At 44.1% G+C, this 15,485-nt stretch overlaps 1 protein-coding gene across 2 annotated transcripts in view; it reads right to left on the reverse strand.

Moving 5' to 3' along the window:
• Positions 1 to 15,485, reverse strand: part of FRMD1 (FERM domain containing 1) — a 62,485-nt gene that overhangs the window by 13,805 nt on the left and 33,195 nt on the right. For both annotated transcript variants that reach the window (XM_081188245.1, XM_081188246.1), the window contains exons 3-7: positions 13,080 to 13,170; positions 7,243 to 7,322; positions 5,914 to 5,990; positions 4,668 to 4,854; positions 1,650 to 1,805 (exon numbers count right to left, since the gene is read on the reverse strand). In XM_081188245.1, coding sequence (XP_081044371.1) covers positions 1,650 to 1,805; positions 4,668 to 4,854; positions 5,914 to 5,990; positions 7,243 to 7,322; positions 13,080 to 13,170 — 591 coding nt within the window. The remainder of the gene's footprint in view (positions 1 to 1,649; positions 1,806 to 4,667; positions 4,855 to 5,913; positions 5,991 to 7,242; positions 7,323 to 13,079; positions 13,171 to 15,485) is intronic.

Here is a 15,485-nt window from a genome sequence, read left to right on the forward strand (position 1 = left end):
TGATTTATTTTTCTAGTGGTCATCCCTGCTAACTCTGCACATTCTAACAGTTTAATATGCCAGTCTTCTTTGGTTGACCCTTTTCTATTTTCCATTTTTGCACTAATAATACATGGGCGGCTGTTGCAGCATATAGAAACATTTTTTTCTCTTTATTGAAAACTACTGTTGTTATTAACCCCAGCAACAGTGCTTCTGGGTTTTCAGCAAAAGATTTTTAAACACTTTTTAAAGTTCAGTATAAATCATTTCCCAATAATTTTAAATTATGCTACATGACCACCACATGTGGTTCTTCCTGTTGTTTTACACTTCCAACAGTTACCCTTTATTGATTTTGACATTTTTGCTAATCTGTTGGGTGTCAGATACCGCCTATGCTGCATCTTCAGGAAGTCTTCTCTTAACATATAGCATGCTGTAAATCTTATATTTACTTTCCACAGTTGTTCCCATAGTATAAAATCAATATTATGTCCAAGGCCCCTAGCCCAACTCATCATTGCAGATTTTACTATCTCCGCCATTATCTCCCACTCAAGTATTAAATTATACATTTTTGATAATATTTTGAGCTTGGATCTTAGTATCTCTTCAAACTGTGAGCTCTTTTCAGCAAAACTGTATTTTTTTGTCCAACTTAAATGTTGCCCTTAACGGGTAGTAACTTAACCAATCTGTCATTTGGTCTTTTATCTCTTCATACTCTGTTTGTATTCCTTCGCAACAAGGTATAGGAGGATTCTATATGTACTCCAGTTTGTCTCTGTGTTAATTTTTTTTCTTGCCACAGCCTCTGTTGGTGATAACCACATCAGTGTTTTTCTTTTTAATAAGTTTCTTTTTTTCTTTTTATTAGGTTTTAATATTTTCCCCAAACCCTATAAGGTTTTTTCTGATTATATGGTTTGAGAAACTCTTAAATATCCTTGCCTTTCCATACCAGAGGCACGCACGCCATCCAAATTTTAAATCATACCCGTCCAGATCTAATATGTGGGTGTTCTTTAATAAAATCCAATCTTTTAACCAGCATCAGCATGATGCTTCAAAATATATTTGTAGGTCAGGGGGAGCAAAACCCCCCCTCTCTTTATTATCATCCAGAAATATCAATGCTGACAAGCAGGGCTTTCCTATTGTCTGCTACAAAAAGGGAATGACCTTGTACACTCACAAATCATCATATTCCACAGAGGGCAAATGGAAACCCCTGAACATAGTGAGCTACAGTCTGCTATCTGCAATCCTACTGGAATGACTCTAAGTTTTGAAGAATCATTTGCACTTAAGTAGAGGCCTTTGCTGTAATATTATGCATACTATTGTGAGCTGGGTCAGGGTTGATGGTGGGGAGAATACAGGCTTTGTCTGAGTCAGGTGGAGACATCCCTGGGTCGGTTCTGGCCACCCAGAGTGATCTGAAGGTGCCAGGTGGTGGAGCATCAGGTGGGAGGAAAAGGGCAGACTTCTGGTGTGAAGGGTGGATGGGAAGAAGCTGCAGGGGGTCTACCTGGCAAGCACCTTCCTCCCAACCATTATTTCCATTTGTTTGCTTGCTTGCTTGCTTGAGAAAAGAACTCAAAACTGCTGTATGCATTTCAAACACAGCATTTCAATGCTTGAAGCAAGAATCTGCCCAATTTCACCTTCTGCAGTCTGTAGAAATGGACAGGCACATCTTCCAGCAAGCAGGACTCCTTGACGTACTTCAGAATGGCTTCCCTCGTAGACAGGCCTTGCTGTTCCCGGTGCATCTCTGGAGCGTGCTTCAGGATATAGTCACTCCCTCGCCTTGCAATAATCTGCCATGGGGGAAGTAAAGAGACAATGTCAGCAGCTTCAGTCTCTCTTAAATAGGTCTGCAAGACAAGGTGGCTGAGATCCACAGCATGGTTCGTGAGACTCAGGCGAGGGTACTCCTCCCCCCCCCACACACATCAGAAGCTCTTTGAATGGTGCATCATTTAAATATTCTTAAAAAGAAGAACCCTGCTATAAGCCACTAAGTGTGTACTAGGAAATTTCTCAGTGTCTTCCTCTTTAATTACAAGGCAACAACAAAGAGGGGGGAAACCCTACTAATACTTGTGACAATTGTATTCGTAACCTAAGAACATAAGAATAAGCTGGTGGATCGGGCCAAAGGGCCATCTCCTTCAGCATTCTGTTCCCTCAGTGGCCATGGAAACCTGCAAGCAAGACCCAAGGACAAAAGCACTTTCCCCTCCTGTGGTTTCAAGCCACTGGTATTCAAAGGCAGTACTGCCTCCAACCGTGGAGGCAAAGCATGGCCTTCATGGCTGGTAGATATTAATAGTCTTGTTCTCCATGATTTTGACTAATTGTCCTTTAAAGCTTTCTAAGTTAGTGGCTATCGCTGCCTTCTGTGGGAGCAAGTTCCATTGTTTAACTATGCCCTTTTAAGTATGGTTCTCAGCTAGGTTTACAAGATTCAATGCAGAACAGGGGAATTTCAGCTGTTGCAAATTTTCCTACTAAAGGGTAAAGAGGAACACACTGTCATTCCTCTGTTTCCCCACCCAAGTGGTGCTAATCATTCCAAATCACTAGAGAAATAATCACTAGAGAAATAATTTTCACAGGGAATCAATCTCTTTGGGTCAATATTGCAATATGCACCTGAAGTTAATAGCCCAAATTAAGACAGAGTATCCGTGTCTTTAATTGTGATGGGAAGCTCCTTCTTTCACAGGGATACAGTGAGATAAGAAACTGCACTTCCATGCAAAACTTTTAGAAGACATCTGAAGGCTGCCCTGGAAGTTTTTTATGTTTGACATTTCATTATGTTTTTATATGTGCTGGAATCCACCCAGAGTGGCTGGGGAAACCCAGCCAGATGGGTGGGGTATAAATAATAAACTCACTGTTATTATTATTATTTATTATTATTGGTACACGAGTAGCATTCCAAGGCAAGCAGTAGGCAACCCTTCTGAGCAAAGTGACCAGAGAAGATCAAAATAGTATAGCAATAGGAAAAATACAGTGACTTTCTCTTCCTTAGAAGAAGAAAAAAACAACAGGCGGGGTGAACAGGGGGCCCCACCAGGTGGCAGCGTTGAGAGAGGTTTGAAAAAGCAGCAAGTGACTGGAGTGGATGTCAGAGCTGATACCTGCTACAGTCACTGGAAGACTTCTTACCATGCAAATTCTGTGTGCAAGACTGATCGCTTGCCCAAGCAGGAGAAATTCCTTCCAGGCTTCATCTAAACTGCGTGTAATAAGAGCTCATTGCAGTTTAGGTTGTATATCTTATTTCTCCCTTTCCTGAATATCACTCAACACTTAAGAGGCACTTAAACCCAGTCTTTACAAGGGAACAGTAAGCCCTCGAAGGGGATGTTCTTGCCTGAATGTCTTCTATTCCCTTAATTACAGGGAGGCTCCCTCAGGTCGCCGTACCACGGTCTCCCTGTGTCAGACTTCACATGACTTTAATTATCCTGCTGCCACGAAGCCTGATCTTTCTTAACTCCACTCTGCCTCATCAGCCAGGTGCCATGGGTCTCATAAGCAGACTCCAAAACAAGGCTGCCCGCCTCCCAGCTCTTGCCAACATCCTTATCTCACTACCGTGCACGGTGCAGCAATCCTGAGCCGTGGAACCGAACCAGAAGCATTTCATACATGATCTCGCTGCAGTGCCCCGGGGACAGGGAGAGACACATCCTACCGGGTGCCAGGTTCCATCTCTGGCTGCCAATTCTATCAACATGCTTACTTGCATATGTGAGCTAGTGTGGACTTGGGTGCTGCAAGGTCACAAGCTTGCAGGGATAAGAAAAGATCCAATACCCTTTTCCACCTACAAAACAACCCATGCCATACTCCTCACAGAATGGCAATTCCAAGAGTGATGAAAGTTTTGGCTGGGACTTTCTGTGCCAAACAGAGAGCTTGCCAGTGTGTGGAGTCTCAACTTGCCCGACCTCTTAAAAGTTGCCTCTCTGATGCACATTCACTTTAGCTCTTCTTGTGGAGGGTGGGGAGGGGAAACAACATTCACTGATTCCCCCTGCAGTCTGAAAATCTGCTCCAGAGGATTGGATTGTCCCTTGGAACAACAGTGATAGCCTGAGTGCTGCGGATTGCAAGGGAAGTTGATGCAAACTGCTCCCTCCAACAGCAGCCTCTAATGGATCTCAACTGAATGGGGTTTTCATTCACAGTGCTCAGGACGATGGGTTGTACCTAATGCAGAGCCAGGTAAATTCTCACTGTGGCCCCCTCTCTGAAGGCAGTAGCTTTCTGAAGATTACAGGGATGGATAAAGTGCAATGAGATGGGGTCTCCTGCTTATGCAAGATGCCTCCACCTGATTTTCCCACTCCCACTTTACATCCCAGACTTTTCCCGGGGGTCTCCTAACCCCCAGGGCTGCAGTGGTAAGTAGGGGGTAAGGAATTCTCCTTGCATGAATATCTTTACATTCATGCTTCACTGGATATAACCCCACATATTAAGAAAGAGCATGAGTAAGTAATAGGGTGAATTCAGATAACCCACTAAGCCTTTCATGCAAAGTCAGGTACAGGAGGACTTGGGGGGGAAGAGAGCTTAAAAAAGAAAAGCTGCTTTACGTTTTGTTCAACTTGAAACTCCTTAGTGATTTTGCTTCCCTATCATAACGCAAGACTTACCCACTGTGGGAAGTAAGTCTGAGGTTCAAAGTAGTTCCCTCGGTGGAAGTTCTCCTGGAAGTCCCCCACGTCAACCTGCAGGCCATAAGCAGCCAGCAGGAAGTAGACTTCTTCTTTGTCAGTGCACCGGGACCTCAACACTTGCTCCCGGAGATGGCAGTAGTAGTAATGGCGTGCTACCTTGTCACTGCAGGATAAGGAACAGCATTGGGTTAGAAAACAACAAGAACGGAAGAAGGTAAAGGAAGCACTGCAGACAGTTACCAGAGAATTATCATTCTGATAGAAAAGACTATATGTGAGGCACATTATTTTTTTCACCATCAATCATTATATAAATTGTTCCCAGAACGTTCTAGAGGCTCCTTTCAGGCTGAGTAGGATTTGTTAGGAGTTAAATCTTTTGCTCTCAGGTCTGACCCTACCATTAGGCAGAGTGGGGCGGCTGCCTCAGGCGGCTGGTTTTGGGGGTCCTAAAAGGCTCATTATTGTACACTGACTGCCAGGGGTGTTTTGGAGAGCCACTTGTGGGATTTTACTTGATGTTATTTATTAAATGATTATAAGCCACCTTTCAGGGCACAACTGTCCTCTTAAGGCATAGCACAAAACTCCTTAAAACATAAAACACAGTATGCATCATAACGTTTTCTGTTGAGAGGGCTGTCAGAATAACTTGAATGCTCACAGAATACTTTAACTTCAGCAGGGCAGAGCATTTGTTGTTCTGCCTCAGGCAGCAAAATGTCTTGAGTCAGCCCTGCTCCCTCCGAAGCACAAAATGGGCTGCTTTTAATGAAGGGAGGCAGAAATATTCATCTTGTGCTGACTAAGGTTTGAATGACATGTTGACAGGTGTGTTATAAAGGAGGACAAAGAGACTATCACAAAACCAAGCTGCTTTTCCAGGATTGTAGCCTGGATATATACTTTGAGGAGGGCTCGTAATTACATGGTTTTTGTTTTAATTTAGAAGTTTTAAAAAACAGTGAAAGGGAGGTTGAGGAAATAAAGAGTTCAGTGATCCAGGATCAATGAATGAACAAGTAATGCAGTTCTGCCCAAGATCTGATGGTCCCCCAAGCCTGTGTGGAAGAGATATTAGCTATCACACACAATTTCAGACAAGTGGATCAACTGATATTATACCAAAACCCTTTCCCAAGAGCTACTATAGAGTGGCAGTAAGCAGAAAGAGTACAAAAAGAGAAACATGTATAATTCTCAAAGAATTGGGCAACTTTACCTTATAACCCGCCCATTTTCAACATAGTACTGTACTCTGAAGAAAGCAACCAAAGGAGGGCTGAACTTCTCTGTTGCCTTCAAAAGAAAGATGGTAGGGAAAGGAGGGATTACAGAATGTCCCTAAGCACATGTACACACAACACTAAAAAATGCTTTAGCTTTACATGTCCAAGCCTCTGCTAATCCAGACAGGGCCTTAGGCTTGAACATCCCCTGTTCCAACTCATAGCACAGCAGCTTCAAGGAAAGCACAACTTAAGTGACTCCAAAAGAAGACAGTGAAGAACTCCAAATAATTTGCCCATGTACTTGCACAAAAACCAGTAGATCTAGCTGAAAGGTAATACATGAGGATCTGTACCAATCATTGCAATGCATCCCTAATTATTATTATTATTGTATAATAATATTATTGTATAATCATGGAAAGAGTATGGCTGTGACTACCATGAAGGGACCTTGTACAACTGAGCCACAGACTTCCTCCTTGATTTATAAACTACTACTACTACTACTACTACTTATTATTATTATTATTATTATTATTATTTATACCCCGCTCATCTGACTGGGTTTTCCCAGCCACTCTGGGCGGCTCCCAACAAAATATTAAAAACATGATAAAACATCAAACATTAAGAACTTCCCTAAACAGGGCTGCCTTCAGATGTCTTCTAAAAGTCAGATAGTTGCTTATTTCCTTGACATCTGCTGGGAGGGCATTCCACAGGGTGGGCAACACTACCGAGAAGGCCCTCTATCTGGTTCCCTGTAACCTCACTTCTTGCAGTGAGGGAACTGCCAGAAGGCCCTCAGAGCTGGACCTGAGTGTCCGGGCTGAACAATGGGGGTGGAGGCGCTCCTTCAGGTATACTGGGCCGAGGCTATTTAGGGCTTTAAAGGTCAGCACCAACACTTTGAATTGTGCTCGGAAATGTACTGAGAGCCAATGTAGGTCTTTCAGGACCGGTGTTATATGGTCTCGGTGGCCGCTCCCAGTCACCAGTCTAGCTGCCACATTCTGGATTAGTTGTAGTTTCTGGGTAGCCCCACATAGAGTGCATTGCAGTAGTCCAAGGCATGCTTACCCAAGAGTAAGCCCCATTGAACACCGTGGGGTGTCCTTCTGAGTGCATGTGCATTGCACTGCGCTATCAGAATCTCAGATCTCAAAATACATTTGAAAGCAGGGGGGGGAAATGGTTTGGGCAACAAAACCAACATTGGGCTAAAAAATGTCCAGTAGTTTCAGCTTCCCACAGGAGGAGCCTCACCACACAACCATGTCAAGAATTCAGTGTCAGGAATTTACACTGGCAGGACTCACTTTGCTTGCTTCTTTCTTCCACTCCTTTGGGAAATATTTGCAAAGCTTCTGCTCCAGGTCAATGAACACATATTCATTGTCTGAAAAGGAGACAGGAAAACTGATAGTAAATAGAAGGCTTCAGGGACAAACTGTGACATTTTCAACAGTGTGACACACACTTCTAATGTTAGTAATTATATATAGGCATAAAATTAAATACGCAATTAAATCATTTAAATTTGAAACCTGTTCTTTCTTTTAAAATTTTTTCCCCGCTTACCAAATCTTGGAAATCATGTCAACTGGGCAAAAATTAGAGGAGCTACTTTATCCAGGCCTCTGTTGCCTGAATACATACAACCTCTGCTATGTGGCAGAGAGAAATAAGGATTGTTTCTACATGGGGCCTCTTTACTCCCGGGGCGTAGGGTTTGGGGCACAGAGTGGCAATTTCTCAAGGCACACTTCATATCCTGTAGCAGCACACTAGAATTAATACTCACACTTTTTACGAATGAAACATTTGGGGATCACTGCTCTAAACTATACTGCTAGCTGAGTTTAGTGGTGCTGAGCTCCTGCTGTTAGAGAACATAGATCGGGTCAACATATAGTTAAGCTCACAGTTATAATTCTGATTTTTAAATTAAAAAACAGCAAGTAAAGACAAGGCTATAATTGAAGAGTACATTCTGAAAAGGATCTAAAATGTCAGGCAAACTCTCTATATAAGCACAAAATACCACACACCCCTCTCCAAAAAGTGCTAGTTTTGTGTCATGAGCTTCTGTAGGTAGGCAAGAGCTTATGGCAGGGTTGGGAAGCCTTATGGTTGGGGTCAAAGGCAGCCCTCTAGACCTCTCTGTCTGGCCCTTGAGACGTCCCCCAGGGCATGCCCCTCCTCAAGCCAGACCCAAGATGGAAAAACGTGTGTGTGTATGTGATTTTTGTGTAGTTAAATGTACAAGAGTAAAAATAACATCCATTGCTCCTCCCACTTTTCCCTCTGGCCCTGGCCACTAATGGAATGTGGCCCCTGTAAGGTTGTCCATGAGGAAATGTGGCCCTAGACTGGAAAAGGTTTCCCACCCCAGTCTATGGCTTCCAACACATGAAGGGGCCGACAAGTACATGTTCTGCCTAGGGGAAAGGGGAAGAGAGGCGCGTGTGTATGGTGAAAGCCAGAGTACCGCTTGCCTTGAGGCAATCCTAACTCACTAGAAGAGACCACACATTTGATGTTCTCTATCAACAAACCTCCCCCCCCCAAGAAAACTCCCAAGAAATTAATAGTGTGATGTTCTGGCGCCAGCTGAAACCTTATTTATTTGCCCAGGCTTTTATTTAATGATGGCTGTGTTTTTCTGCTGGCTATGTGGTTTCCCCTCCTGCCCATTTTGTCTTAATGTATATTAGATATTGGGTTTAAATATAATGCTGTTCAGGATTGCTTTGGCAATGAAGAGCGAGGAAAAATGGTTTTGAATAAATAAATAAAATAAAAAGTCACACCGACAGCAGGCTGAGAGTAGTAGCGGTTACAGATATTCTATGACCATATGGAAAAGCAAATTTATTCATATGTTTGCATAAAATTTGATGATCAATATTATTTGGGAAGGGGGTGGAAGCAAGGAAAGCAGGATATCAAATTGTGGCATAAATTAATAACATAGATGCACATAAGCCAAGCTGAAGACAGTTTTCTTTTTTCCAAGCCAAATTCCTGGTGTAGAGGTTAACCAAAGGAGATGTTGAGGTGTATTATATGGCAAATCAGTATGGCTCACAGTCTTCCAGCTGTTCACTGGAATATGCCAAGCCACACTGATATATGGCCAAGGCAAAGGGCTAAACCAGATTTAAATAACGTGTATGTTTTAAAAAATGCAAATAGCATTAGCTGGTGGGGTGAAACGGCTGGCTCACACCTTGTGAGGAATTTTTTTGGGTCTGAAATCAGAATTTGCATTGGGAGAAAAGTCTCACATGGACCCCCTTATGGGGAATTTCACCCCAGCTTCAGGAAAGGAATTTTACCTCAGAACCAAAGCAGGGAGAAGAAGGGGTTAAGCCCTCCTTCTAAGCCACTGTGATTGTTATAGTAAAAATGTTTTTTGCATTAAAAGAACACACAAAAAACCCACCCTACAGTTCAATGCAAATATCCACAGGCCCCAAGAATGAGCTACTGCTTCTCAGCTGCTCCAGTCTAGTCTGAGGGACCTTACTCATGAGTAGAGCCAGCCCTGAGGACCAGGTACACATTCTCTTCCTCAGCAGCACTAGGCGCTTTGTGAAGACCACAAATCCCCCTCACATGCTTCGCAACTTTGCACATGAGCCCGTAGTGGTTTGCAAAGGCGGTGAAGGTCCTGTGTGAGTGTCTGGAGGCGGTTGGAGGATGGATGGCGGCTAACAGATTGAGGTTGAATCCTGACAAGACAGAAGTACTGTTTTTGGGGGACAGGAGGCGGGCAGGTGTGGAGGATTCCCTGGTCCTGAATGGGGTAACTGTGCCCCTGAAGGACCAGGTGCGCAGCCTGGGAGTCATTTTGGACTCACAGCTGTCCATGGAGGCACAGGTCAAATCTGTGTCCAGGGCAGCTGTTTACCAGCTCCATCTGGTACGTAGGCTGAGACCCTATCTGCCTGCGGACTGTCTCGCCAGAGTGGTGCATGCTCTGGTTATCTCCCGCTTGGACTACTGCAATGCGCTCTACGTGGGGCTACCTTTGAAGGTGACGCGGAAACTACAACTAATCCAGAATGCGGCAGCTAGACTGGTGACTGGGAGCGGCCGCCGAGACCATATAACACCGGTCTTGAAAGACCTGCATTGGCTCCCAGTACGTTTCCGAGCACAATTCAAAGTGTTGGTGCTGACCTTTAAAGCCCTAAACGGCCTCGGTCCAGTATACCTGAAGGAGCGTCTCCACCCCCATCAGTCTGCCCGGACGCTGAGGTCCAGCGCCGAGGGCCTTCTGGCGGTTCCCTCACTGCGAGAAGCAAAGCTACAGGGAACCAGGCAGAGGGCCTTCTCGGTAGTGGCGCCCGCCCTGTGGAACGCCCTTCCAGCAGATGTCAAAGCGATAAACAACTACCTGACATTCAGGAGACATCTTAAGGCAGCCCTGTTCAGGGAAGTTTTTAACGTGTGACATTTTACTGTATTTTTGGTTTTTATGGAAGCCGCCCAGAGTGGCTGGGGAGGCCCAGCCAGATGGGCGGGGTATAAATAATAAATTATTATTATTATAGACTATTTGTACCCTGAAAAGCACACCACTTTATTATTGTTTCAGCAGCATTTCTGGGAAAGGGGACATAGAAACCAAGAATTATTTGTATATGGGGGTGGGGGGTGGCAAACCTACATGACTCGCTAAGCTGCTTTAGGATTTTATCAACAGTGCGTGATCTCCCTGCCTCCCTCAGCCAAGAAACAGCCCTTCTTTCTTTCCACCTCCTCTCTCCTGAGACGCAGCCTGCAGTTGTGTCCGTCCTCCCATCATGTGCAGGAATGCAGCAATACATTCCGACTCTAATGAGGTTAATATTGTCAAAATGCCAACCTGAAGTAATCCTTAAGCTACAAAAACAAAAAGTCCTTCCCACCCCCTCCAGCTTTCTCACATAAAAGCAGAGGGTCCAGTCTGTCCCTCCCCCCCCCCCCAGTTAAGTGGATTAAAGGTTAAGTTTACAGAGCCTTGTCATGTGTTCCAAGTTGCCTCTTTTTTTAAAAAAAAAAAAAAGTGTGTTCCTTTGATTACATGAAATTTGGGAACAATTTCAAGCTGATTACAGCGGAGGTGTTTGCGTGGGGTGGGGGGAGGACTTGGATAGGCACACAAATTGGCCAGTTTAAGTGTCGCTCGCAAAACACGCCAGCGCAAAGGCCAAGTTTCACTGGTGCCAAGGCTCAGCCCCCAAACACTCATACTCAGTCTCAATGGCTCAGCTCTGGAATCGAAAGCAGTAACAAGAGTGTTTTTGAGAATGTACAGAGCGCATTTTCTGCTCCACTGAGTAAGCACGGCTGGGCAGCACGCATCTGACATTGGGGAGAAAGGCTGATAACAGCATAGGATCGCCAGGTTGACTTGAGTACTGACATTACGTATTTCAGGTTACAATCCTATACGCACCTGGGAGAAAGTCCCATTGAAATCAATGATACTTACTGAATGTGTGTGTATGATGTGCCTTTGCAGGTGTACCCATAAACATTCAGGATCACCGCTGGTGAGCTGTTTACTTGATTTCTGTAGGATGCTATGACATATAGGGAGCCTTTGTACCCTGAAGTGTATGCACATGCAAATGAGGACCACGGAGGACAGCAGACAGTGGCAGGTCCAGTGGGCTGGATCCCAATTCTGCCCTCTACGTGTTCATTCCTACTTGGAATGATCACCAGCACAGGATTTGTGAACGCAAATTATGTCATCCAATTCGTGGTAATTATCTTGATTACAAAGATAGGGGCTGGATTTCATTTCTGCTTGCCAGATGGAATGATTTCCCTTCTCCTCCCCCTGCATGCTGTTCTAGGGGTTCTCCTGACACCCCTGAGCCCATCTGGGATGGGGTTCAGGGGCCTCTGCAGAGGAGGAGAGGGGAGGAAAGCCCCACTGATCTAATGGGACTTGTGGCACTTGTCTCCTGTTAGTGAAAACTATTTAGTTAAATGTGGCTCAAGGAGTCATACTCAGAGAAGACCCATTAATTAACCCAATTAGTCATATTCAATAGGTCTACTTTGAGTAGGATTAGCCATGAATACCACCCAAGGGGGCTAAATATGGGTGCGATATGAGTTTCCTTCAGTATAAAGACAAGGCACCTGTGGTCCTCCAGATGTTAGGCTGCAACTCACATCAGCCCTGACCATGCTGACTGGAGTTGATGGACTTCCAGCAACATCTGGAAGGTCACAGGCTCACCACCTCTCATAGAAAAAGGTGGCTGAATTTTATTTCATCTTGAAAACTGTGAACATCATGCATTGCTGCTGCCATCACTTCACACAGTACATTTTAGGGGTAAACTAAGCTTTAAGGCAGGTTTGCCTCTGTCTAATGAGTGAAATGGCCCTAAGCAAAGGTGGATAGTGAAAACATCCTTTGTGTAAGGAGTGGTTGATTCAGAGCAACACCTGTAAGTCTCCAAACGTGCTTATTCCCAATTGTGCAACACCTGGGAGAGCAGTGTTGGCGTATTAAGGCAACCTTGGGAAAGGCAACGACTGGGAAACCAAGGCCAGTTTCTCCTCTCCCATCAGATCCTGGCGAGCATCAATACAGTCAATGTTTGTTTTATCTATTAGGCTTTCCAAGTTCTGAGAGATTCCACTTGCGAGTCATATTATATACAGTACTGGTATCAAAGTGGCCTGGATTATCGAAAAGAATGCTCTGGCCTACTGGTATGCTTCTTCAGCCTTCTCTGTAGAATAATTTAATCACGTTCAAACTCCTCCAAATGTCAGTAAAAACAACATTCCTCACAAATTATGGCTTTGAAAGCACTGAATACATCCAGTCCCAGACTTTCTAGATACAACCTCACCATACAACCAATATTTTAGAATTCTATCTAATGGAGAGGGAGAGAAAGAGATAGAGACAGAAGACAGACAGAGAAAGAGAGAGAGAGAAAGAGAAAGAGAGAATAGCTTTATAAGACTAAATTTAAAAGCTCAAACCCCTCCTTTTTCTAATAGACATGTTCACAGGCCAATGATAAAAGGGCTTTGACACGAAGCTCCTGACTAGCGACCACACTACACTGAACGTCTCAGACCTACATCCAATCCCATGGATACTTCTGAAACAATTTCTCTCCATGCTTACTTTTTACAACACTGATGCCAAAGAAGTGAGGATCTTTAATTCTCAGTGCGTCACAAACTTGCTCGAAGAGTTCCTGTCCAGTGGCTTTTACCTACAAAGGAAAAGATAATGGTAAATAGTTTACCGTTTGAACAAGATAGGATAGTTTCCCCTTGCCTGAGAAAACTTAACAGGTATTTGGACAATAAAAAACCTGAAGAAGCAAAGTCCGTGCCTGAGCAAACCTTCGTAGTGAGGGAATTTGCGCTGCCTCGTGGCTCCATGCTCCATTGCATCATTGCATCTGACAGCGTGAACCGAACATACTGCCATAAAGCACATCCACAGCTGGATGGAAACAATTAAGATTGCTCTAGAATCCAATCTCTATTGCTAACATGTATATTGCTTCACAGTCAGTGAACTTAAGCCAGCTTAATGCTGTGTTAGATAGAGAGTGGCCAGTATTTCATAGTGATGAATTAGAGGCAATATTATTACACATGTAAAACAGCGCCATGTTGCATGATATCCTGTTGTGCACTGGAATCACAGGGCAATGTAGAATAGTAGATAGCATGGATGAATCTGAACACTGGAGATCAAGGTGAAAACCTGCTCAGTCATATAAAATCATTGCATGGGTCCCCCCCATCCCCCCATTAAGTGGATTAAAGGTTAAGTTTACAGAGCCTTGAATGTTTTTCAGCAAGTCACAAGTTGGGATTTCAGACATATCATGATGCCATAGTTTGTTTATCACAACCTAACAACTTGCCATTTGCAACCAGGAATTCCATGCAGGCAAATGTGTAGGCTTGTGAAGGAGACACAGACCTCTCCATTTTTCCTTGGCCAGTCCTCTTGGTGTTGCCATCCAGCTGTTTATGCTAGATGCTAGTATTCTGTGTTTCCAAGCTGGCTACAGAAGAGCATTTCCCCTTCTCCTCTGCCAGACTGGGAACACACTCAGGAGGCCAGTAAAAAACAAAAGAACTACAGGCTAGTAACTTTTATGGCCTGATTTTCAAGACTGGGCTAGTACAACCAGGAGTGAGGAGCCACAGGCTCAATTGTTGTATGCGGCCATTCCATCTTCTCTATCTGGCCCTTGTCATTCTTAACGTATTATTACTGTATTTTTACTTCCAGGGAGAGCAACTTGCAGGATTTTCTGCCTGGCATGTCGAAATAACCTGCACAGCCTAGAGTACTCCCCCTCATTATAAAGGTCATCCATCAAGGTGACTGAGGCTGAGTCAGTCCCAAACTCAGGCCTGAATACATACTGGCATGGATCCAGATAATCAATCACATCCAGGAACGTCTGCGGTTGCTCTGCCACAGATGCTGCAAGAACCACTTTCAAGAACAAAATGAAATAGGTATGTGGCACTGAGGGAGCATGGGAGCGGAAATTCAGAGACTGGCTTCATCATTTGAGACCCTGTTGCAGATCTCTCAACACCATGAGGCACACTTGGCAGTGGCCAAAGGGGTGGGGTGGGTTGTCTGTAGTGGCACTCACATTATGCCAGTGCTTTGTGCCAGGCAAGCTGGATCAGGCCCCCTCACTGTACTGTTTCTGATGGCCACAAATACATTGCTGTTTAAAAAGGGCTTTGGCTTAACATCCCCCCCATTCTGGCATTCAATTCTGATGACTCTTTTGTAGTTAAAATAAAAAAATTCCTTCCAGTAGCACCTTAAAGACCAACTAAGTTAGTTCTTGGTATGAGCTTTCGTGTGCATGCACACTTCTTCAGATACACTGAAACAGAAGTTGCCAGATCCTTCTATATAGTGAGAAGGTGGGGAGGGGTGTTACTCAGAAGGGTGGTGGGAATGGGAGATAGGCAGATAGCTGAGAGAGCCTCTTGACGACTCTTAACGACTGTAATAGGTCTTACAGGAAAAGGCAAGGGGTGGGAAGGTGAGAAATGGTTTAGTTATGTATAGTGAGATAAGAATCCAATGTCTTTGTTCAGCCCAGGTCTTTTCATGGTTTTAAGTTTGGTAATGAGTTGTAATTCAGCAGCTTCTCTTTCCAGTCTATTTCTGAAATTCCTTTGTAGTAAAACAGCTACTTTGAGATCTTGTATAGAATGTCCTGGGAGATTGAAGTGTTCTCCTACTGGTTTCTCTGTTCTGTGATTCTTGATGTCAGATTTATGTCCGTTTATTCTTTGGCGTAAGGTTTGGCCTGTTTGTCCAATATAGAGAGCTGAAGGACACTGTTGGCATTTGATGGCATACACAATGTTAGACGATGAGCAATTAAATAGTCCCGAGATGGTATGTGTGATGTTGTTGGGGCCAGTAATGGTGTTGTCCGGGTGTATGTGGCAGCAAAGTTGGCATCTGGGTTTATTGCAGGCTCTGGTGCCAGTGTCTGTGTTAAGTCTGGTTGTAGTATTATTGTGGGTT

Source organism: Podarcis bocagei (assembly GCF_964188305.1).
Source record: "Podarcis bocagei genome assembly, chromosome: 3".
Taxonomy (NCBI): Eukaryota; Metazoa; Chordata; class Lepidosauria; order Squamata; family Lacertidae; genus Podarcis; species Podarcis bocagei.